Source organism: Eublepharis macularius, chromosome 10, assembly GCF_028583425.1.
Source record: "Eublepharis macularius isolate TG4126 chromosome 10, MPM_Emac_v1.0, whole genome shotgun sequence".
In the NCBI taxonomy this organism is placed as follows: Eukaryota; Metazoa; Chordata; class Lepidosauria; order Squamata; family Eublepharidae; genus Eublepharis; species Eublepharis macularius.
In genome coordinates, this window is record NC_072799.1 from 58,244,977 (window position 1) to 58,269,335 (window position 24,359).

General features: G+C 45.6%; 2 protein-coding genes across 3 annotated transcripts in view; both read left to right on the top strand.

The window, feature by feature from the left end:
* MND1 (meiotic nuclear divisions 1) overlaps window positions 1-4,863 on the top strand; it is a 35,429-nt gene extending 30,566 nt beyond the window's left edge. For both annotated transcript variants that reach the window (XM_054990223.1, XM_054990224.1), the window contains 2 exons: window positions 3,397-3,441; window positions 4,637-4,863. In XM_054990223.1, coding sequence (XP_054846198.1) covers window positions 3,397-3,441; window positions 4,637-4,743 — 152 coding nt within the window. In that variant the 3' untranslated portion in view covers window positions 4,744-4,863. The remainder of the gene's footprint in view (window positions 1-3,396; window positions 3,442-4,636) is intronic.
* A 726-nt stretch (window positions 4,864-5,589) lies between these two features.
* LOC129336514 (lamina-associated polypeptide 2-like) lies at window positions 5,590-22,023 on the top strand. The gene is made up of 2 exons (XM_054989643.1): window positions 5,590-7,342; window positions 21,674-22,023. Exons 1-2 carry the CDS (start codon window positions 5,590-5,592, stop codon window positions 22,021-22,023), a joined length of 2,103 nt encoding a protein of 700 aa, XP_054845618.1.
* The last annotated feature ends 2,336 nt before the right edge of the window (window positions 22,024-24,359 follow it).

Consider the following 24,359-nt stretch of genomic DNA (forward strand, 5'->3'; position numbering starts at 1 on the left):
GGACAGCAATTAGACTTTCAAAGCCATGATATAAAGCTGAGAATAATTTGGAATGACGATAGAAGTTCATCATATAGATGATAAAAGAAACAGAAGTTTGATTTGTCCCAAGCTGGGAGAAGCTAAGGTGAAATCGGAAGCCTTCTAGTTGGTATGGAGGGGTGGGGGCTGAAGCAATGAGGAGCTGCAACCAGGAAAGGCTTTTGCTGTGTAAAGCTTTCTAAATAAGGAAAGTAGGAAGGAAGGTTAGTTGTGGCAATGAAAGAATGTTTTGTGTTGGTAAAATGAGTTTAACATATGCTATTTTAAAGGTACCTGTCTGAGAAGCCTTTTAGGACATCTTGCTAATATTGGTTGAACTAACTCTATCAGAAGTGCATGTTAGATGCCTGCATGCTGGATGCGTGCAGTCTGATGGCTCATTCTGGACCATGCTACTTCTTGTTTTGTAAATGTAGCAGCGCTTTCTGCAGCTCTTAATGCATTTGATGCTTTTCTCAAGAGTTTGAGGTTCCTGTTTCTTAGAAGGCTTCTTTTACACCATTTCACTGTAACTAGTCTTAAAGGATAAAATGCTAACAATAATGGGTTGGATCCAGACTAAATTTTCCATCAGCAGAACAGAAGGTTCCTGCATCTCCTCTCCCAGTGCAGCCACAAACCATTGCTCCTGGGAGACAGCAGACCTGAGGAACAACATGAGGGGGACCTGCAGTTGGAGGGGAAATTGGTGGAAAGCTAATTTTGTCTGTATTCAGCAAAGTATTCACATGTTTTATCCTGAAAGTTCAAATGGAACTTATTTTTCAAATGGAGTGTGCAAAATCCTATCTGTTAAATCTTCAGCACAGGGCAGTAAAGTCACTGAGGGCTGGAAATGCTGTCTTTTCTCATTACCAATGATATTACTCAGCTTTTATCTCTGTAATGTGTTGGGGGGGGGGTGTATCAACCTGGCAAATGTGTTGAAATATTTTTAAAAATACTTACTGTGAAATGTTATAGCATTGTATATGGGTACTATGCTGCTTCAAACCAGAGCTTCCTCCTTTTGAACTTCACAAGGCCTCTTCAGTTTCTCTTCCCACAAGCAACTTCCTACTACACTCCACCAAACTAACTCTACCTGAGACTTGAAAAAAATGCAAAGACAATGGTTAACATTCTAATGCCTATTAATGTGTTGACTTAGATTTCCAATTTATTTCATAACTTCTTTTAAAAACTCTCCTATCTGGGTACGCCAGACACATCCAGTGAAACTTTTTCTAAAGAAGTATTTTTGCTGTAAAATTGCACACACAAAATTGCACACATAAAATGTATATCTGCAATTATATTTTCCTGTTGGTCACTTGCCCACCCACACAGTATCTTCTCCAATTCATAATGCAAACACACAAATCGGTATGACAAAAATTGATATACTCAGGGGATTTGTAGCGTCTTGTGGTCTGCTAAAAATGCAAGTTTATTTTATGCCCATTTGGAAACTTACAAAGTGTTGGCAGTATGGGGTTTTTTGTTTTTTATTTTTTGTAATTGTAGAAATGATTCTCTACAGTTCCTCTTTTTATGCCACAGAGAACTTAGCAGGTCAAAGCCCATTTCCCTTTCTGTTGAGGTAATTGTTCTTTTTTTTCTTTTTTGTTACACTCCTGAGCACAGTGCATTTGAGTGAGTGAGTGCATGCACTGTTAACTTCGTAAGTTAAGTAAGCCTTGTCTACAATACAGACTTTATATTACAATGAACATTTTATGTTGCTTTAATTTCTTACATCCATGTTCACAACCTTTGTACTGTGCATTGACCATTGTTAAAGAATAAGACTAGGCAAGCACTGGCAAGACAAAGGGCTGTGTGGGTGTGAGAAATATGACAGCTCTTTCAGGGCTTCTGCATGGGAATCTTTTGTGCACTGCAGAGTGGTGAAGGAAAGCTGAAAGACATTTGTTTTGCTTCATAAAATGTTCATCGTTCTTTACACTATTTGTGGATCTAGCACAGGCTGTGTCGTTAGAAATATCTTTGGTATATATTGGGCAAAAGTATATCTTTTTAAAAACTTTCCTTTTTGACTGTCCTCTTAGAACTCACTAACTTCACATTATAGTATGTTTTTTTGGTCATGGAACGTGAAGTTGCTAACAGTATGGTAATGGTTCGCACAATGCTGGTCACTTTGGTCACTCAGGAATTGAAAAGAACGTGTGAACTAGGAATGTACTGATCTTTGTGCAAATGAGTTTGTTAACATACCATAATTTAAGGTTGTGACGGTGATCTGATCTGAGCATTAGTGCAGCAAACGACCCAGTCTTGCAAACTACAAGCAGCACTTGCAGCGTCAGCTGAAAACAATCGACTTGCTCTCTCCATTGCAAAGCTGCAAATAAAATAATCAACAGGTCTCTCGGTCCATCTTTAAGCAGATCTGACTCAGATGGTGGACCCATTATACATTACATTATAATGTAAGAGGCAACATGCATGCCTGAAAGCTAAGTATGTGCAAGTGCTGCTGTGCTGCCCCCACCATTTCCAACCTTCATACTCTGAAGAATGGCTTGGGAACAATTGATCTGATCATCAGTAAATCAGAGAGTGCTTGCTTCAGCAGCACATATACCAAAATTGGAATGATACAGAGATCTGAATTTGCAGGTCTTCAGATTGTTCCCTGATGTGACCTGCCCTGTAAGTGAGCTCACTGAATTTTCTTTTACAGGATGTTTTAACACAGGGTGTAAAATACTATAACTTTTTCTATCTCATTAGAAATTTGGGCAAGGGGGAGGAGACAAAACTTGTAGGGTGTGAATGCTACAGAAACCCCATCTCTGTTCATTGTCATTTTTCTGACCTGTGGTTGGAGACAGGTTTGTGGCACATCATAAGAGTCTGCCGTTCCGAAGGTGATTTGGGGTGGGGGGTACATCTTAAAAATGCTCTTTCACTTATATAACATTGTGTATAAGACGTATTTGTTTGCATGTATCACCCTGCTGATACATTGTTTTCTACTGATGTAGTATTTTCTTCATTATATTCACACTCTATATCATGCCGAATATGCTATGCACAGTCAGAGTTGGGCAATCCTAGTCCCTTGCTCATTCAGTGTCTGCATTGATTGCATGTCTTTTTGTATGTATGTACTGTTATCAGTTTACACTGTGTAGTCTGCACTAAGTCTGAAAAAGATGGACTACAAATACTGTAAATAAAAAATAAATATAAGGATTGGTTGAATATTAGCTGAATAGTAGTAAACATTTCTGAGCCCATAGAAAAATAATCATGGTCACAAAAATGAAGTTTTAAACCAACCTTTAGGCATGTGATTCAGTAATAGCTTGTTTTGATTCTCTTTTTTTCCCCCTTTTTTTCCAGGACAAGCAAATAAAGTAGCTAAGGAGGCAGCCAACAGATGGACTGGTGTGTCTCTGTTTACATTCTTTAGAAGCATTCTTGCCCCTTCTTTGACCATAAATAAATTCAAAGGAAGAAGCAATAGTTCATAAGCTTTTAAAATAAGCTTTTAAAATTGTTATATTTTTGCCTGAAGAGAAAGTTGTTTGGCAGCTAATTAGTTGATTATTGTTCATAAAATCTTTAGTCTTTCATGAACTGTGCCATTGGCATTAAAAACAAAAAGCCACACACATAGATAGATATAAACAAAATAATTCTAGTTTTCGTAGATTCATTAGTGAAAACTTACCTGCTTTAAGCAGCGTCATTACCAGATGGATAATTTCATTTTATCCACTGCATATATATAAAAAAAAATACTGCATATATCAAATAGTTCACCTTATAAGTAATGCACAGTCTTATCAGACTCAAGCCAGTAAACACTGAGGACATGATGCCTACCTTTTTAAAAACTCGATTGCGCAGTAGTTCCCAGGTCATGGCAAATTGTACATATAAGGCAGCTGCCTTGTGCAGTTCTAAGCTGGCTTGTGCACTGTCCACATGTTGGAGGATTTGTGTGGCATGCTAATGGTCACAAGTGCTTCATGTGAGAACTTCATGTGCCATGAGCCACAGTTTTCTTGTATGAATCAGCTGCTATTTGCCATGTTCTTAAGTACAACTAAAATCTGAAGAAGTGGAAAAGAAAATAGGCACAAATGACCTCTTGGACAAGCCTCTTTACCACAAATGGTACAGATTATGACAGTTTTGTTGAGCCGTTATTTTTTCTCATTAAGTGATTCCATGTGATGTCATTTTAAGAATGGAATGTGTGTTTAATAATTAGAGGCTAGGTTATGCACTGTTTTATCCATGCCCTGAGCTTTTCTTTTGTGAACTTCCACCTCTGTTATAAAGTATAATACAAATATTGGAGAGTTTCCTTGTAAGCTTGGGATTTGACAGTATTGAGGAAGCTTTTCATGTAACAGAGGTCACATGGTAACCAGGTTTTTCAATGGAGAAGTGGGAAAAAATGAGACAAGAATATGGTCAAGTGTAGGCCGGCTCTTAATACCATATTCTTATTTTTAAAAATTATAATAGTTTAAATAATGGAATGGAATACTTAATACTTCTCAGATCCATATTTCTTGAAAGCAGAATTCTCTTTTCTTTTCATTAACCTGTTTCTTCACTTTGCCCGCAGATAATATCTTTTCAGTAAAATCTTGGGCCAAAAGGAAGTTTGGATTTGAAGAAAACAAAATTAACAAAACATTTGGTATTCCAGAAGACTTCGATTACATTGACTAAAAGTGGTTAGTAAAGATGGCAAATAATACTATTCAGCTGGCATTATTTTTATTGTGCAATTTCCTTTTTCTAAAAATTTGATTGTTACTTGTACTTTGGTAAATAAAGTCTGGAAGTAGATTTTCATTGTGGTTTTTCTTTTCCATCCTTGAACCTTCCAAGTATTCCCTATCAAACTGATAGCTAGTAACAGGGAAGTTTTTATAATAGTTTGTAAAGTGTGCTATAATTCTTGATGTTCATTTTTCTGACTTCATGACATAAGAAAATGAGTGGTCCAGCCAAAAATAGAGGAATGCTGGGAAGCCATCTGTACTCAAATAATATTTGAAGAAGACCAAAGACCCATAGCATCATAAGACTTTTGGACTATAAATGACACATGGTTATTTTATTTAGTACTGTTTCACAGAAACCCTGGGTTCATCTACGGTCTTCCTGTGCAGTCCCACATGGGACTGCGCATGCGCAGGCCTGCCGATACCGGAGATTTTTATAGCTAAAAGCCACTAGGGGGCGCTCCCGCCTCCCAGCGCGCATGCGCGGCCGTCTTCCCGCCGAAACGGCTCCTAAGAGGCGGAGCGCCCCTCACATACCCTCAGTTTCTCTTTTGCCGCCGATCGTTGAGGTTTACAGCTTTCTTCGTTCGCGATGTCTGAGAAGGCCTTGTTCAAGCACTGCGAGACCTGCAATCGTAAGATGACAAGGTCGGATGGTCATTCCGTTTGTTTGTATTGCCTTGGAGAAACGCACAACACCCAGGCGTGCAAGCATTGCCGCGCGTTTACCTCCAAGGCCAGGGCGGAGCGGGCGGACCATTTGCATGCCTCTCTCTGGCAGCGCGCGATGTCTGTCGAGGATCCTCCACCAAAGTCTTCGTCGGCTCCGTCTGCATCCTCTCGTCCTGAGGCATCGGTTTCCAGGACTCCTCGTTCCCAGCCCTCCCCGAGTCGTTCGGAGTCGAGGCCCGAGAGGATCCCTTCGGTTCGGAGTTTGTCGGAACCGACCGTCTCGGTTCCGAGATGTTTGACGAATCGACCTCCTTCGACTTCGTCGGCCATCCGGGCTTCGCCGGTCCATAGAAGCTCGACCCCGTCGGCTCCGAGGTCGACTTCTCCGATCCAAGCAGCCTCCACGGTTCCGACGACTTCGGATCCGTCGGTGAAATCAAAGACTGCTCCTGAAAAGAAGAAGAAGAAGCATAAGCATTCCAGTAAACATGACAAGGCGGTGTTAGAAGGCCTACTCACCTCTCCACCGTCGGTTCCGATCAGCTCTACTCCTGTCCAAGTCGAACAGCAGGTAGAAGCGGGTGATCACCCACGGTCCAAGACTCCTCCGGACAGGGGGGCTCAGGAGGATGATGTCATACTCCTCGAGAAGCCTCTTACACCTTCGGGTCGGACCCGCTCGGCCTCCTACGAATCGGGCTCGGTTCATTCGGTTCGGAGTCGACGGAGTCGATCTACTCGTCGTTCCAGCTATCGGAGCCCACCTCGGTCCCACCGGAGCCGATCCAGGGAGAGTCGACGTCGAGATGAACCGGCGCCTCGTTATTGTAGTAGGGAGAGTTCTTATTACTCTGACCGGCATTACAGGGGTGCTTCACTGTCCCCTTCACTTCGTGTCGGTTCCGACGTCGGGTATGACCTCTCCCGTATGCCGTCGGACAGGAGTTCTTCCCGACCCCATGCTCGATACAGCGTCTCTCCAGTGTCAGAGTCGCCTGAAAGAGAAATTGGGCCGTCTGATGAGGCTTCGCCCACCGATGATTTTCGGGCCTATAATGAACTGCTCCAGAGAATGGCTAAGGCCCTGGACTTTGAGGTGACTTCTTCTGAGTCTAAGTTCACCGATAAGATATTACAGCATATCTATTCGGGATCAACACCTTCGATTGCTTTTCCCCTTATAGAGGGTTTTGCTGACCTTTGGAAGAAACTGCAATCTCGACCTGCGTCTGCTACAGCCACCAATCGAAAAGTTGAGAGCCTTTATAGGACCAAGGATGATGCTCATCCGTTCCTAGCGGTCCATCCTCCTCCGTCCTCACTTGTCACTGAGGAGATGCAAGCTCGGCCTCGCCAAGGCTCGATGTCAGCTCCAGCTGACAAAGTTAGTAGGAAGATCGATGCCTTGGGTAGGAAGTTGTATACTTCGGCTACGTTTGGCATCAAAGTGGCTAATTATGCCGCGATGATGGCGGCTTATCAACTCTTCTTATGGAAGAAAGTGGCGTCTTTCCTCCCGAAGATCCCTGACGACCAGCGCACCTTGCTTCGGGTCATTCAGGAGGAGGCTGTCCGCTTGTCCAGACACCAGATTAATGTTGGTAGGAGTATGGCTGACACTGCAGCAAGATCGCTCCTTTCCTCGGTGGTACTGCGCAGATACGCCTGGCTTCGCACGACCGCCCTGCCAGTTGAGACAAGGAACAGGGTTGAGGATTTGCCTTTCGAGGGCAACACCCTGTTCTCAGAGAAAACTGATGAATTTCTCTCTAAGAAGAGGACGGATCGGCTGACGGCTCGCTCGTATGGAGTCTTACACCAGCCGTCGCAGCAGTCTTCTCGCCCTTACTATCGCTCCTTCCAGCGTGGCAGGCAACACCGCTATCAGCCCTATCAAGGGTATGCTTATCAGCCTCGCAAGAGCTACCAAAGTCCACAATCTGCCTTTCCTAGACGAAGGCAGGGCCAACGTCCCAAGCCTGGCTCCCAACAGCATCAGGCCAAGGACCAGGACCAATTGCATAAGCAATTCTGACAATCACAGGGACCTGACCCCACGTTTGGGGACAGGCTGAGTGCTTTCTTGGATGCTTGGTGTTCAATTTGTTCCGATGTTTGGGTTTTGTCTATTATCCAGTTTGGTTATAAAGTTGAATTTCTTTGTTTACCTTACCTTCGTCTCCCTGTGTTTTCTTCTGACCCCCTTCGTTCAGAGATCCTGGGGGAGCTCTCGGCCCTCTTGCAGAAAGGGGCTATAGAGGAGGTTCCAGCTGCTTCAGCTGGTTTGGGATTTTATTCCAGCCTGTTTCTTGTGGAGAAGAAAGATAGTGGGCTTCGGCCTATCCTAGATCTCAGGGGATTAAACAAATTTATACAGATTCGTAAATTCAAAATGGTTACTTTACAGATGGTTTTAACCTTGTTGCCCCAACAGTCTTGGTTTGCGGTCCTAGATCTGAAGGATGCGTACTTTCATATTTCAATTTTCCCTGAGTACAGGAAGTTTTTACGTTTTGTTTATGGCCACCGTGTCTTTCAATACAACGTTTTGCCCTTTGGGTTGGCCACTGCACCTAGAGTGTTCACCAAGTGTGTGGCGGTGGTGGTAGCTCATTTACGCCTTCAGGGTTGCCAAATTTTTCCTTATCTGGATGATTGGCTCCTAGTTGGTGATTCTGCTGAATCTGTTTCTGATCAGGTGTCTCTCACTTTAAATTTATGTTTACGCCTGGGTCTGTTTGTTAATCTGAAGAAATCCAAGTTGACCCCGGTGCGTTCCATCCAATTTATTGGTGTAATTCTGGATGGGACTAGGGATGCAGGCTTCTTGCCTGCGGAGCGTGCTTCAAAACTCAAAAGGCTCATTTTGACCCTTAAAAGGTGTCGTTATCAATCTGTTCGATTTATCCAGACCCTTTTGGGCTGTATGGCTTCTACTACAGCAGTGGTCCCGTTGGCCAGGTTGTTTATGCGACCACTTCAGTTGTGGTTCAATTCGGTGTTCTCACCGGGCCGTGACTCTCAGAATATGAAGCTTTCCGTCCCAAGGGGGGGGGTGGCCTCCCTGGAATGGTGGCTGGATGACGCTAATTTGTTTAAAGGGGTGGAGTTTGGTTTTCGACAAACTCATCTGTCTGTTACTACGGATGCTTCCCTTTTCGGTTGGGGGGCTCATTGTGCGGGATCTTATGCCCATGGGTTATGGTCTGAGTCTGAACGTATGGAACATATTAATATTCTTGAATTACGGGCAATTTTATATGCGCTGATCTCCTTTTCAGATGTCGTGCGGAACAAGTCCGTTCAAGTCCTGACAGACAACACGACGGCGATGTTTTACATCAACAAGCAAGGTGGCACGGCGTCTGTGGCTCTCTGCACAGAGGCGATGAGACTCTGGAAGTGGGCCATAGCTCATGCTGTGTGGTTGCATGCAGTTCACATCCTGGGGGTGCAGAATTCCATGGCAGACCATCTGAGCAGACTCCACAGGGAGAATTACGAGTGGTCCCTTCAGGACAAATATCTCGCCCCTATCTTCTCGGAGTGGGGGACTCCGGAATTGGACCTCTTTGCGACAGTGGAGAATCGCAAGGCCCTAGCTTATTGTTCCAGAGGAGGAGTAGGCCCAGAATCAAGTGGGGATGCGTTTCAACTAAGTTGGTCGGGTCCCCTGTGTTATGCCTTTCCTCCGTTCCCGCTTCTGGCACGGGTCCTCAGCAAAATTCAGAGGGACAAGGCATCGGTCATCCTGGTGACCCCGTATTGGCCGAGGCAACCCTGGTTCCATTCTCTTCTGAGTCTCCAGACTCGATCGATCCGTCTCCCGGTGGTTCCCGACCTCCTGACCTGCGGGGGGTTTTTTCACTACGACATCGGGAGACTCAAACTGACAGCTTGGTTGATCAGACTGGGGGTGTTTTCTCCGAAGCTGTGACTAATGTTCTCTTGAATGCTAGACGTTTATCTACCAGGCAGTCTTATGCCCTTAAGTGGGAAAAATTTTCTGGGTGGTGTAGACGCGGGGGCCTGAATCCCTTTGAGTCCACCCTTTCTGATATTTTGGAATTTTTGTGGGAGGTGAAGCAGATGGGGTTGGCTAACTCCTCAGTTAAAGTGTATCTGGCAGCTATCTCTGCTTTTCACCCGCCGGTGGATAAGAAGTCTGTCTTTTCTCACTATTCTGCTAAATTGTTTTTATGGGGGCTGAATAATTTGTATCCCCCGGTGCGGGCCTTGGTCCCTCAGTGGTCTTTGCCCCTGGTCTTGACTCGTTTGATGTCCAAACCATTTGAACCCTTGGCTTCCTGTCCACTCCGTTTTTTGTCTTTTAAGGTGGCCTTTCTGGTTGCGGCTACTTCGGCCAGGAGGGTTGGGGAACTGGCAGCGCTGTCCTGCGAGCCCCCTTATTTGAAATTTCACCCTGAGAAGGTTGTTCTTCGTACGAAAGTTGAGTTTTTGCCTAAAGTAGTGTCACGTTTTCATTTGTCCCAGGAATTGGTTCTGCCAGTCTTCTTTCCATCTCCAGTTTCGGAGGCGGAGAAGGCCCTTCACTCTTTGGATGTTCGCAGAGCCATTCTATTTTATTTAGATAGAGTGAAACCATTTAGGCTTGACTCTAGTTTGTTCGTTTGTTTTGCTGGACAACATAAGGGTAAACGGGCCTCATCTCAGACTATTTCTAGATGGGTGGTCCAGGCTATACTGACTTGTTATTCTGCTGCTAACTTACCTTGTCCTTTGGAAGTGCATGCCCATTCCACTAGGTCCCAGGCGTCGTCAGCAGCTCTCTTCAAGGGTGTTCCACTCCTCGACATCTGCAGAGCAGCGACGTGGGCCTCGGCGGATACTTTTGTGAAGCATTACGCGCTGGACATCCTAGATAGGAAGGAGACAGCGGTGGGCACGGCAGTTCTGCACTCCATCTTTGAGTGATGCTTTGGCGTCACCTCCACCCAGGTATTTGGCTTTGGAATCTTCCCATGTGGGACTGCACAGGAAGACCGTAGATGAAAAACAGGTTTTACTTACCATAACTGTTGTTCATCTAGGTCTTCCGTGCAGGCACACATGCCCTCCCTCCTTCCCCGCTAACTCTCTTGGTATTTACCTTGCAGGGGGCGGCGAAAGAGGAACTGAGGGTATGTGAGGGGCGCTCCGCCTCTTAGGAGCCGTTTCGGCGGGAAGACGGCCGCGCATGCGCGCTGGGAGGCGGGAGCGCCCCCTAGTGGCTTTTAGCTATAAAAATCTCCGGTATCGGCAGGCCTGCGCATGCGCAGTCCCATGTGTGCCTACACGGAAGACCTAGATGAACAACAGTTATGGTAAGTAAAACCTGTTTTTTGATTATTCACATAACCTACATAGCTTTTTCAAGCTATGATTCTGGATCATGCACCAGTTTAAAAGTCAAGCAAACTGAAATTATGAGGTAATATAGATTATTTGGGGCAAAAACAATGCTGGGCATGAGCTTTCCTGAGATAAACAAGATATTGTAGAGTAAAATGCAGTATAACGTTTTCACTTAATTTCTGATACCACTCTGTAATGGTTTGCTTGTTTTTAAAGGTTTTAAAACCTTTGGCTTTGGACCTTAAGTTCAGCTCCTCCTTACTTTATGTTAAATTCATAGCTCAAGACAGCCCTGGTCCTAATAAACGCTCCTTATATTTCCACTCAGAGCTTAGTTCTCTACCCAGGCTGTTACCTCAAGAACACCGTCTCTTCTGTTTGGTGACCTGTATATTGTGGTCTCCCCAAAAGGTTCTCACTGTCACCAAAGGCTTTCACCTGAGGCCTCCTTGTTATAGATGGGAGTTTGACAGAACAGTCAGCATGTGAGGGTGGTTGGTGAACAAAATAAAAGATTTTTTATTTCTTGATCCAAAGTAGAATTATTTGTAAGTACATAAGCTTGATGGTTGCAGAGTTTTGATAAATGTATTGGTTTCAGAATAGTTCTTAAGCTTGTGTCAGGCTATGGAAAACAGGGTACATAGTAGCTGACTTCCCCCCTTGCAGCAAGAATTCCAAGCTCTCTTGAGTCAAGGTTGTTTATTGGAAAAATCAAAATGAAAGCGTATATATGTCCATAGATTCTACAGAAGCAATATAAGCGACTGGCTGTACATAGATCTCTTGCTGGGAATGACGTATGGGAGGCTTTCTACAAAGTTCCAGTCCTTCCCTGGGAGCCCCCCGCCCGCAGGACCCAGCTGGGCATAGTCAGTCAGTGGGAGAATAGGAGAGAACCGTCCCAAGGCCGCAGTGGTGAGCCATTCGAGATAAGCACGCTGTTCTCCCAGGAGCGAACTGTCCTATGTGAAAAACTACACACACACATTGAATAATTACAGCAAGACAAGAAAGATGGAAGGGCTGTGGATCACAGTCCTGACAGCTTGATGGTTTCACAAATAATCTCTTCTTAAAGGTATATTCACAGACTCAGTCACACAGAGTAATCTTCCATGCAGGTCTTCACTATTGGAATAAACTCCACACAGACATAAATTTACTCAGACCTTTCCAAACAGCTTACCTGACTTAGAAAGATCAATCTCTCACTCAGATATACACAGACTTTCTCAGGTGTACACAGAGTTTGCCTGACTTAGAATAATCACTCATATATATATATAGACTGGCCCAGACACACACAGTTTGCCTGTCTTAGAATAATTTCTCTCTCAGAAACACAGACATCAGGCTGCACATGGCTTGCCTGTTTTGACCAGAATGGAACACTTTCTCTGAGAAATACAGTCTCTCTCAGAAACATAGTTTCGTTGAAGTTGGCAGTATACTTATTCTCAGAAAGACACAGGCATAAACTGTCTCACAGGCTACATACAGTTTGTCTGTTCTGCCCAGAATGAACACTTTGTCTCAGCACACACTCTCAAAACTCCAGTTCACTTTGCCTCCCTAACTGCTGTCCAATCAAATTACACTCTATTCATCTATCCAGGCCCCCTCCTTTCCCTAGAAATCTGCATCTTAGCTAACAACATTTTTTTAAAAACTCACATTAGCAAGCAGAAATAAAATCCAAGCTATTTAAATGCAAAACATTACATGCGGTAATTGCATCCCATTGACAATTCCAAAGGGAAAAAATTGAACAGTGTAAATCAAAAGGCACAAATGCTGTACTGGTGCAAATACTTTACATTGGAAAGAGCTTTTTTCCCAGTGATAAAGTTAACACTATTTCCTTGAATAACAATCTTTCTATAAGACCTCTGCACAGTAAATGCAAATGGTTGGATCTGTGAACAGGAGGATTTCAGAGAACATCTCTTTATTCCTCCTACAATATTCTGCATTTCCCCCATCATCAAAAGAATCTGCCAGTGAGGGTCAGGAACCCCCAGAAAAAGAATGAGATGCAACATGGACGAAAGCAGCAAGAATCACTAAAGGGGGGAAAGGGGTGATGTCTGCCTCCCCACATTGCTATGAGGGGCCTGTTCTAGAGGGTCTCCTGACCAAAGGAACAGTTTTGGAGGGGGGATGCGGCTAAAGGAAGAAGACTTAGACTCCTGTTCATCTGAATCAATGCATAGTAGTTCTGCTCTTGTACCTTCATTATAGTAGTTGTTTTGCTTGCCTGGTTTTGTTGTTGCTTTGCTTCGCTTGTTTTGCATGAGAAGAGCAGCAGGAGTATGGTGAGAGGTCTAGCTGGAACTTGTGTTTGCTCTCCAGTACTCCACCTTACAGAGGTATGCAGGTGTGCATGCACAGTTTTAAGAATCTGCCTGTGTGGTGGGTTGCTCATAGATGCAAAAACACATGCCAGCCAATCTATGCTTTACAGACCAAAGATACCAAAAACGCTGTTTGCTATGCAGCAACAAGAAAGGAAGATAGAGGTCAGGACCAGGTAAGAAATGGGTGTGGGTTGCTAGTGGGTGGCCTTCCTCTTTTTTCTTTCATATGCATAGCTATACCATAAGCAGGTTTGGATCAGCTGGTTATTTCTTTATCTTCCTTGCTTCTGCTTCCTTATGCTTGAATGTAGCAAGTCTGAATGCAAATTTGGCACTTCATAATGCATTACATTTTCAAACCAATCTGTTTTATATGGGTCGGTTGGTAGAGATTGACTTTCAGCAAATTGAAATGTAGTATGTAACAAACTTTGAGAAATGGGGACTAATCTTAAAAACAGATTTCATCTCTGCCGTGGGCTTAGGCTGTTTCCACACAGGAGAGGAATGTAAAAACGCTCCTACCATTATAGTAAAGTGTCCAATAGCACCTTTAAGACTAACCAACTTTATTGTAGCATAAGCTTTCAAGAGCCACAGCTCTCTTCGTCAGTGGCTCTCGAAAGCTTATGCTACAATAAAGTTGGTTAGTCTTAAAGGTGCTACTGGACTCTTTAATATTTTGCTACTACATACTAACACGGCTAATTCCTCTGGATCTCCTACCATTATAGTAACAGCAGCAAGCAGCATGGGGGAAGCCAGGAATAGTGGTGTCTACCCATCTCTTTATGCTGCTATCTGCCGCCACCACCTCACCCCTTTCCCTCAATTACATAAACACAAAAGTAAAGACAATATGGAGATTGAATGGGAAGGGGGCACAACCACTTTGCCATAGTTATTAATTTATAATCTGCCATTCTGAGACTCCAAATGAATTACAAGTTAAAAGCGCTTTTACTTGCTCTCCCCCAAAACTAGAACTCAGGAATATCCAATGAAGTTGATGGGCAGTAGATTCAAGACTGACCAAAGGAAATACTTCTTTATTCAACAAGTAATTAAAATGTAGAATTTGCTGCCAGAGGATGTAGCGATGACCATGGGGATAGATGGCTTTAAAAGGGAGTTAAACAGATTCACAGAAGATATAAGTCTATCAGTGGTTATTAACCATTGTGACATATTTGAAGGCAGCACACCTCTAAATGCCAGTCCCAGGAAGTTGCATGAGGGGAAGGCCTTGACCTCTATGACCTGTTGTTGGCCCTCCAGGGTAACTCATTGGTGTACTATTTGAGACAGAATGCCAGATTAGATGGACCACTAGTTTGATCCAGCAGGGCTATTACATTCTTAACAGGCAGCTGCCAATATTACCCATTTGTAAGATTAGTACCTTTAGAAGCATCTACTTGGATAAGTGAAGGTGTTGCAGCTGTCAGGTCCAGTGTATATCTAAACTGTACTGACTCCATTTTCTAATGCTTCTAGTGTTTAAGTGCTTTCTTCCCAGGTGCACCAGTTCCCAGGCAGCATTCCCACCGGAGGCGACTGTTTTGTCTAACACCGTTCCACCAAGCATTGGCCTTGAAGGAGAGCAGCTTCCCAGGACTGAGAGATGTTGTTTTGAGAACTGTGGGGGGAGGCAAATCCAGATGGGTATTGTTACTTTGTACCTCATGCTTTGCCCTTCATTGGTAACAATGACTGTGTACCATCCTGAGTCTCCTATTCAGGACAGTGGACTATAATGGACCTTTTCTGCAGTAAAGTTTCCTTGTTCAATCAATGGACTCCTGTTTGCTTTTGAAAGGGAACCTGTAGGAAGAGCCTTATCTAGCCACAAGCTGACATTTTGTTACCAATCATGCCTGAGTCGGGCCCAGCGGAATCCAAGGTAGTCCCGGACAGGGATCCTTTGTTTGATCCGTATGCGTCCCCCGACAGTCAAACAGTGCAACCCCAAGAATCTCATGTGCCAGCCGGGGCTGGAGCTTCGACGTCTACACCGCCCCTCATCGACCTCAGCAGTGAAGGGACAAGGCCGACGGCTACCGCTCTCCCCTTGATCTCGCTACCCACCCCGTCGGAGTGGGGAGCCAGACCCCCGAGAAACGCGAGAGCGCAGGGCCGGAGGGCTTCATCCAAGAGTTTCGATGGACGGACGCCGAAGCCTAGAGACTGTCCCTGAGCTGGATAGCAGCCAACCGTGGCTGTTTTGGAACAGGACGGCCGAACAGACGGACGGGAACACATCTCGCCGCGGCGCCCTGAGTTGGGATTATTCGGAACTTGCCCCATGGAAAGAGCCAACGGAAGTTCCTGAACATAGTTGGGTGCAAATGCAAAGTCGCACCCATGCTGTAGATTCCGGCATCTCGGCGGTGACGGGCCTAGCCAAAGGAATTCTAGCAGCGAGATCACGAGTCGATCAAGGAGATCCTCCGCCTTGGGGGCCGTTTTCCCCGGTGAGTACAACCGAAGGAGGTTCCGTGATGGGGCAACCGGGTCCTAGCCGTATGCAACAGTTGGAAGCTAGGCTGATTGATATGGAGGAAAGTTTGGCTCATGCCATTCACCTAATCTCAGCGATGGGGGCAGGGGAGAGAATCTCACCTGAAGAAATGGCGGTACAAATCGCCACCCTCCAAAGTGTCATGTCCTATCCAGTGGAGGACGCCCCGCAGCAGCCGCTGCCTTCGGGAGAGGAGGAATACTATCCTGGAGAACCGGGAGAGTCGCCCGCGGAACTCCCTAGAAAAGACGAAACCCCGCCGCACGGGGATACTCCAGCTGAGGTACCTGGAGAGACTCCGACGGAAACCCCTAAATCGGACGGGGATCCATCTCCCAAGGAGACTCCAGCGGAGGAGCCTAGAGAGGAGGAAGAAGGGCCAACCCGTCCAACCGAAACGACGGTGATACCCCCTCCCGCTTCTCCAACGACAGTTCGGCCGGATCAGACGGAAGAGCCTCCGGCCCCTTCTGAGGAGGAATTACCGCAACGACCGCTAGAAGTGGTTCCCATTCAACAAACCCCGAGCGCCCCGACGCCACAAGACCAGCCTTTGCGTCCCAGAGACACGACGCTGAGAGGGGCAAGCCCGCGCGGCCCACCACCCATCAGGCCTTCGCCGCTGCGGCCCCTTCCGCTTCGACCGCAACTAACTCCTTCGCAGCAACCGATACGTTTGCCACTTGAGCAGCCCGTAATACCACCTCCGAACCAACCGGTGGGGCCTACACCACTACGACCCCACCAACCCGTCCCTCAGCGGCCGGTCATTACTCAGCCGCACCGGCCACCTCCACCTCAACCGCTACTGCCAGCACCTCCTGTATTGCCACCACCAGCCCGACCGAGATTGCAGCCGCCTGTCCGACCACGACTGCAGCCACCGGCCCAGCCGAGAGCACCACCGCCAGCCCAGCCGAGAGCACCACCGCCAGCCCAGCCGAGGCCGCCACCCCCGGCTCAACCGGTGATGCCGCCGCCAGCGCAACCAGCACCGCTACCACAACCGGGTCCCCCCATACCTCAAGTGCCATTGATGCTTCCGATGGACTTCTACCCAGCACCGGCTCCGAGGCAAGACCTCCCGATGGGTTGGGTGAAACTGGAAGCTACTTTTGATGGGGATCCCTCCAAACTGGGATTTTTCCTAGTGCAAGTCGTGCAATTCTTCAACCGGTGGGGACACCTCTTCGGCAGCGAGGCCAGTCAAATTGAACATCTCGGCTCCCGCTTACAAGGCAAAGCAGCGGACTGGTATGTAGGACTATACAATATCGGGGCCCCGGAACTTAATACTCTCCAGGGGTTGGTGGATGCTATTCGAGCGCAATATGAAGACCCCTTAGAGGAAACCAGGGCCCGAACAGAATTGCAAGCAATTAAACAGGGCAGCATGTCGGCGAGAGACTATATCACGAAATTCCGACAATTGGCCGCCAAATGCCCTAGGTGTGAGGAGTCCACCAAAATCATTCTGTTCAAGCAAGGACTAAACCCGAGACCTTCTCAACGTCGTGGCCCAAGGTAAGATCTTTACAAAATTAGACTTAAAAGATGCTTACTTCCACGTCCGTATCAAGGCAGGGGATGAGTGGAAAACCGCATTTAATACGCCCCTCGGACAATATGAATACCTAGTTATGCCTTTTGGATTGACGGGAGCCCCGTCTGTATTTATGTCCATGATAAACGAAGTTCTGCACGAATTTCTGTACAAAGGGGTGGTGGTGTACCTTGATGATGTCTTAATTTATTCAGACACAGAGGAAGAACATATTCAAATGGTACAAAAGGTCCTGGCCACCTTGATGAATAATAAACTACCCATCAAGTTGTCCAAATGTGAATTCCATAAAACCGAACTCACTTACCTTGGGTATTGCATCTCCCAAGAGGGTTTAAAAATGGATCCAACCAAAATACAAGCGATTCAAGAATGGCAAACACCCACCACCCGTAAAGAACTACAATCCTTCCTGGGTTTTGCCAACTTCTATAGAGACTTTATAGCAAATTTCGCCCGAATCACGCTCCCCTTAACAGAATTGTTGAAAACAAAAGATAAAGGGGACCAAGCTAAAAAACCCTCCTCCAAACTACAATGGACCTCCGATTGCCAAACTGCTTTCGAATGCCTGAAAAAGCAATTTGTAACGGAACCCATCCTCTCCCACCCCAACGAACAGTCCCCTTTCGTAGTGCAAGTCGACGCCAGCGATACGGCGATAGGGGGAGATTTACTGCAGAAGGGGGAGGATGGAAAGTTGCGGCCTTGTGCGTTCTTGTCTAGAAAATTTTCGGAGGCGGAAAGGAATTGGAATGTGTGGGAGAAGGAGGCTTTTGCAGTAAAAGCAGCCCTTACTAATTGGAGACATTGGCTGGAGGGGGCGCGATACCCCTTCGAGGTTTGGACAGATCATAAAAATCTGGAGGCCCTCCGAAGCCCACGCAGACTGAATGCCAAGCAATTGCGATGGGCGGAATTCTTTTCCAAATTCAACTTCACTCTAAATTATCTCCCGGGCAAGACTAACTTTTTGGCGGACGCCCTATCGCGCATGCCCCAACACAGGAGCAAACGGGAGGAGACTGTCGACACGGTCTTCTCGCCTACGCAACTTGGGGGCGTGGTGACTACTCGCAGTCGAGCCAAACAGCCCCTCCCGGCCAACCAGGAGTGGAAATCGAAACTTAAAACTGAGGTGGAAAAGGAGGGGGATAAGGCTCCGCGAAACAAACTGGTCCAATCCCCACAGGGGGATTGGCTAGCTGGGAGCAAGTTTTATGTCCCAGACAGCCTCCGGCTGGAGGTTTTGCAGCGCTGTCATGATGCTCCCACTGCTGGTCATTATGGGTATCTGAAAACATTGCATCTAATCCAAAGGCAGTTCTGGTGGCCGGGCATGCGCAAAGACATTTCCCAATATGTTAGTTCCTGCCCCGTTTGCCTCAGCGCCAAAACCAGAAAAGGAAAACCTCCGGGTCTCCTGCAACCATTGGAAACACCCAACAGACCTTGGGAAATAATATCTATGGACTTTATCACTGATCTACCTGTTTCAAAAGGACATAATTGCATTTTAGTCGTGGTAGATCTGTTCTCCAAACAAGCTCATTTTATTCCCTGTACTGCTATACCCACCGCTCGAAAACTAGCAGATTTATTTTTAAAACACATCGTAAAATTACATTCTTTTCCGTCCAAGGTGATTTCGGATCGCGGCGGACAGTTCGTTGCCAACTTCTGGCGGGAGCTTTTGAGAATGTTGAATATTGAGCAAGGCATCAGCTCAAGCCACCACCCACAAACCGACGGACAATCCGAAAAAACAAACCAGATACTAGAACAGTTTCTTCGTTGCTACATTAATTTCCAACAAGATAATTGGGTAGACCTTCTCCCTCTGGCCGAATTCTCATATAACAACAGTGTACACGCTTCAACTGGAGAGGCCCCTTTCAAAATTGTCTATGGAGCTCACTTCAATCCCTTCCCGTTGGACGCTCCCCCTCTCCATTCCTCTAATTTGCCAGATGTATCTTCGTGGTGGGGGGAGGCGGCGCAACAATGGACTCTTATTAAGAAACATCTTGAAAAAGCCAAACTGGATTACAAAAAATACGCAGATCGCCATCGTGTGGCCGAATGGGATTTACAACCTGGAGATCATGTGTATATTTCCACAAAGAACCTGAAACTAGCTCAGACAAGCCGCAAACTCGCTCTGAAATTCCTGGGACCTTTCCCTGTGCGCAAAATAATAAATAAAGTGACTGTTGCTGTAACCTTGCCCAAGAACTTACGCCACGTACACGATACGTTTCATGTCAGTCTTTTAAAAAGAGCTCCTACCGATGACAAGTGGCACATCAAAGCTCCACCCATTCCAACTTTGATTGACGACCAAATACACTATGAGGTGCAACAAATTTTGGACTCTAAACTCAAACGAAATCAGCTTTTTTACCTCATTAGATGGAAGGACTTTGATTCTGGGTACGATGAGTGGGTGAACTCTGTACATGTTCATGCTCCTAGATTAACCAAAGCTTTTCATACTCGCTACCCATATAAACCAGGGGGGGATCTGTTTTAAGGGGGGCAGAATGTCAGGTCCAGTGTATATCTAAACTGTACTGGCTCCATTTTCTAATGCTTCTAGTGTTTAAGTGCTTTCTTCCCAGGTGCACCAGTTCCCAGGCAGCATTCCCACCGGAGGCGACTGTTTTGTCTAACACCGTTCCACCAAGCATTGGCCTTGAAGGAGAGCAGCTTCCCAGGACTGAGAGATGTTGTTTTGAGAACTGTGGGGGGAGGCAAATCCAGATGGGTATTGTTACTTTGTACCTCATGCTTTGCCCTTCATTGGTAACAATGACTGTGTACCATCCTGAGTCTCCTATTCAGGACAGTGGACTATAATGGACCTTTTCTGCAGTAAAGTTTCCTTGTTCAATCAATGGACTCCTGTTTGCTTTTGAAAGGGAACCTGTAGGAAGAGCCTTATCTAGCCACAAGCTGACAGCAGCGAAGCATAGTCAGAGAAGTGGTCCTGCAAATTTGTGGGTCCAAGGCATTTAAGAGCTTTGTAGCTGATAACCAGAACCTTCAAATGAACTTGGTAACTGATCAGTAATCATTGGTTCATCGTCAGTTTCCTTATGCAGTTCCACATGGGATTGTATGTGTGCAGGCCTGCCGATTTTGGAGATTTTTCTAGGTTAAAATCATCAGAGGGCACCCTCGCCTCCCAGCATGCATGCACAGCCGTTTTCTCGCTGAAATGGACCCCTTAAGGAGGCAGGGCACCCCTGGTACCCTCAGTTCCTCTTTTGCCGCTGTTGCAGGAGGTTCTAGCTTCGTCGACTTGGAGAGTACCTATCTTTGTGCGGAAACATGTCAGATAAAGCTTTATTTAAGCGGTGCATTTCCTGTAATAGGAAGAGGACTTACTCCGATGGGCATTCCAACTGCCTTTTTGGCCTGGGCGAGACCCACAATACTCCGTACCTTTACTCCTAAGGCAAGGGCAGAACGAGCGGGCAGATTGCAGGCCTCCCTCTGGCAGAGAGCCGTGGCAGCCACGGATTCCCTGGCTAAGGTGAGCACACCTGGCTTGTCTGGTGTTACTGAGCATTCAGATCCTAAGCCTAGCGGATTGAAGACTCCGTGTGCCTGGCCTTCCCCCATCCCATTCGGAACCTTGACCTCCATCGAAACCACCAACCTCAGAACGGAGCAACCCTAGGGTTCGAAGTGCCTCGGAACCATCGGTACCAACCGTGTCATTGGATCCAACCCCTTGAGATCGAAAACACCTCAGAGTCATGTATCATCAACTCCAGCCGCAATGCACTCCTCCAGGCCAACCTCCTTCGTGTTTGCCTTGGATCGAACCGGATCAGCCCCCAGAACCGAAAGACCAGGAGGTGTTCTCAGAACGGAGACCCTCTTTGGGGTCTGACCTGAAGAAGAAAAAGAAGCACTCTGTATCTGAAAGAGAGAAAGCTGCCCTGGAGAGCATTTTGTCACCCCATCCATCCACTGAGGATCAGGGAAGTAGAACAGGGTCTGAACTCCCCAGTAAGAGAAGGAAAGAATTGAGCTACTGTTCCTCAGAACAGAGCACCTCAACCCCCTCGACAGGCTGGATAGAGGAGGATGTGATAATTTTGGATAACCCCCCTACGTTCACTGGGCGCTCTGGATCACCATCAAATAGATCCTGGATGTCACCATCTTCCCAAGAGGAAGGGGAGCTCCCTCGGACAGTGAGATCATCTGCCCGTCGAGATGAGCGTCTCTACATGAAAGAGCACTGGCAGCGAGAGGATACACTCTCCCATTGTTTCATTGTTTCCTGCTATTCTGACATCCCCCCCCCCCCGGGATCATTCCCTGTCACCTTCCATGAGAGCTTACTCTCTTGTGGGATCCAGGTTGACATCCTGACTTTCGGAAGGGGAAATCGAAGGGGAGACCTACTTCCCCAGGTCTAGTCCAAGTCCCTCCTCAGAGCCCTCACCTGATGAGGCACTTGGGACCACAGAGGAAGCATCAACAACAGATGACTTCCATGCTTACAACGATCTCCATATGGCGAAAGCCTTAGAAATTGATGTAACCTGTACTGAGCCCCGTTCCAAAGACAAGATATTGCAGCATATCTTCTCGGGATCGACGTCCAATGTAGCCTTCCCAATAATTGAGGGCTTCGCAGAGATGCTGACTAACATGAATCTTAAGCTGGTTTCAACGCCACCCGCAAACAAGAAGTTTGAGAGCATGTACAGAATGTGGGATGAACTCTGACCTTACCTTTCATTGCATCCACCACCTTCTTCCTTAGTGATGGAAGAAATGCAATCCAAGACCAGGCAGGGATTGCACTCTACCTCATCAGATAGAGAGAGGAAGAAGTTGGATGCTGCATTTAATATTAAAATTGCCAATTACTCAGCTATGATGGCGGAGTACCATCTACTGCTTTGGCACAAAGCCACAACATTCATCCCCAAAGTGCCTGAGGATCAACAGATTTACCTCAAGGCCATCCAGGAGGAGGCAGTACGCTTGTCTCGACACCAGATTAATGCCAGCCGTAACGTGGCAGATACGTCAGCCAGGGCACTGTTGTCAGCAGTGGTCTTCCGGAGATATGCGTAGCTCCCGAGCTCCTGCCTTACCCACAGAGATGAGGAACAAAGTAGGAAGGGACTTTCCCTTTGAAGGAAAGTCATTATTTTCTGAAAAGACAGATGAATATTTGTCTCAAAAAAGGAAGGACAGGCTCACAGCTCGGTCCTATGGGGTATTCCCTCAGCAGCAATCATCTGGCAGAGCGCAATATAAATTCTTTTCTAAGGGCCGCTCACAGCGCTTTCATCCTTACCAAGGGTATGCATATCAATCCCAATGTTCTTATCAGAGCCCACAACCCTCTTTTTCAAGGAGAAAGCAGAACCATAAGCACGGTTCTCACCAGCAGCAACCCAAGGATCAACCCCATGCTTAGAAGCAGTTCTGACTATTACAGGGCCCAGACCCTAAATTTGGGGACAGATGAATTTCATTTTACTCAGAGTAGTGTAACATCACTTCTTTTTTTTAAAATAGATTTTGTTGGATGAGGTGATATAAAATAGTTGGTTAATACATACATCTTCTCCAAATTAAACCTTTCTATATATATGTCCCCACCACTCCCCTCCCCCTATTCTCTGTTGACTTCCAACAACACTCGAACCCCCCGTTTATTCATAGAGATTATTATTACATTATATTGCAATCATATTATATTAACCATGGTAAAGATCTTAATATATATTCCCTTCGTTAAAGTCTTATTTAATAAAGTTTAAAATCCCTCCAAAGACCACAGTTGACCTTTAACATCGCATTTCTTTTCCAAATATTTCTTGAACTTCTTCCAGTCTTCCAAGAAAGTTTCTGGATCTTGCTCTTTCAGATTTCTAGTTAATTTGTCCATTTTGGCCATGTACAACAGCTTCCTTATCCATTTTTCAATATTCAGTACTTCTTCTTTTTTCCAATATTGAGCATATAAAATTCTTGCTGCTACTATCATATAATATAACAATATCTTATCATTTCTATTGATCTCTTCTAAATGTAAAGATAGCAATGACATTTCTGGATTTTTAGCAACATATTGTAATATCAAAGACATTTCAGCACATATTCTAGACCAGTAGTCTCTAGCCTTTTGGCAAGTCCACCACATATGAAACAGAGAACCTTCATGCTCCTTACATTTCCAACATTTATTCGATAACTGTTTGTTAGCTATAGCTATTTTTTTCGGTGTTAAGTACCATCTATACAGCATTTTATAACCGTTCTCTTTAATACTGGTACAAGTTGATATTTTTAAGGTATTTTTCCATAATTGTTCCCATGCTTCCATCGCTATTTCCTTATTACAATTTATAGCCCACTTTACCATTTGCACCTTGACTGTTGTGCGAAAGCCGAGTTGATTCTGTACGCCAAGTCCATATTTGCTGTTATTTCATCTTCCTCTTTCCCTAGAAATTCTGCCAATATCTTTGTCATCTGCTCTTGTGTGGTTTGAGTCTCAGATTCCTGAATGCCACGAAATCTTAACTGCTTTTCTGTCGCCTTACACTCCATCATTGCCACTCTTGTCTGCATCACTCGATTTTCATGTTTCATTTCTGCTCTTATATAATTTGTCTTTTGTTCTACCTGTTCCACTTTTTTAGTTGTCACTTGCAAATCTTCCTTTACTCCCGCTATCTTTTTTGCCAGTGCAGCTACATCAGCTTGAATAACATCTCTCATCTCTTTAAAATCTTTTGCCAGCATTTCTTGGATCTTCTGTAACAACTCTGATTCTCTGCCACTTTTTTCCCCAGTCCTTCGATCGCTGCATCCACCGAGATTTGCCATTCCTTATCTGCTCCTTTTTTCCTGGCCATTGTGGGGCTTGGTTTCAAGCCTCCCCACGTGTCTGCCCTTTTCCTCAAATCCGTGTTGAGTCGTTTAAACCTTGCCTTTTCTTAAAATTTCTTTAAAAAAGAAAAAAAAGTATTTTTAAAGTCCTAAATGTCGGGCGTTTTTTCTCTATGGTACCATTACAGCGTCTCTATGGTTTCTGGCTTAGC

Coding starts and splice junctions, on each gene's coding strand:
- LOC129336514 (XM_054989643.1), top strand. CDS start 5,590: ATGTCTGTCGAGGATCCTCCACCAAAGTCTTCGTCGGCTCCGTCTGCA. Junction 7,343..21,673: donor CTATCGCTCCTTCCAGCGTG/GCAGGCAACACC, acceptor GACTTTCGGAAG/GGGAAATCGAAGGGGAGACC.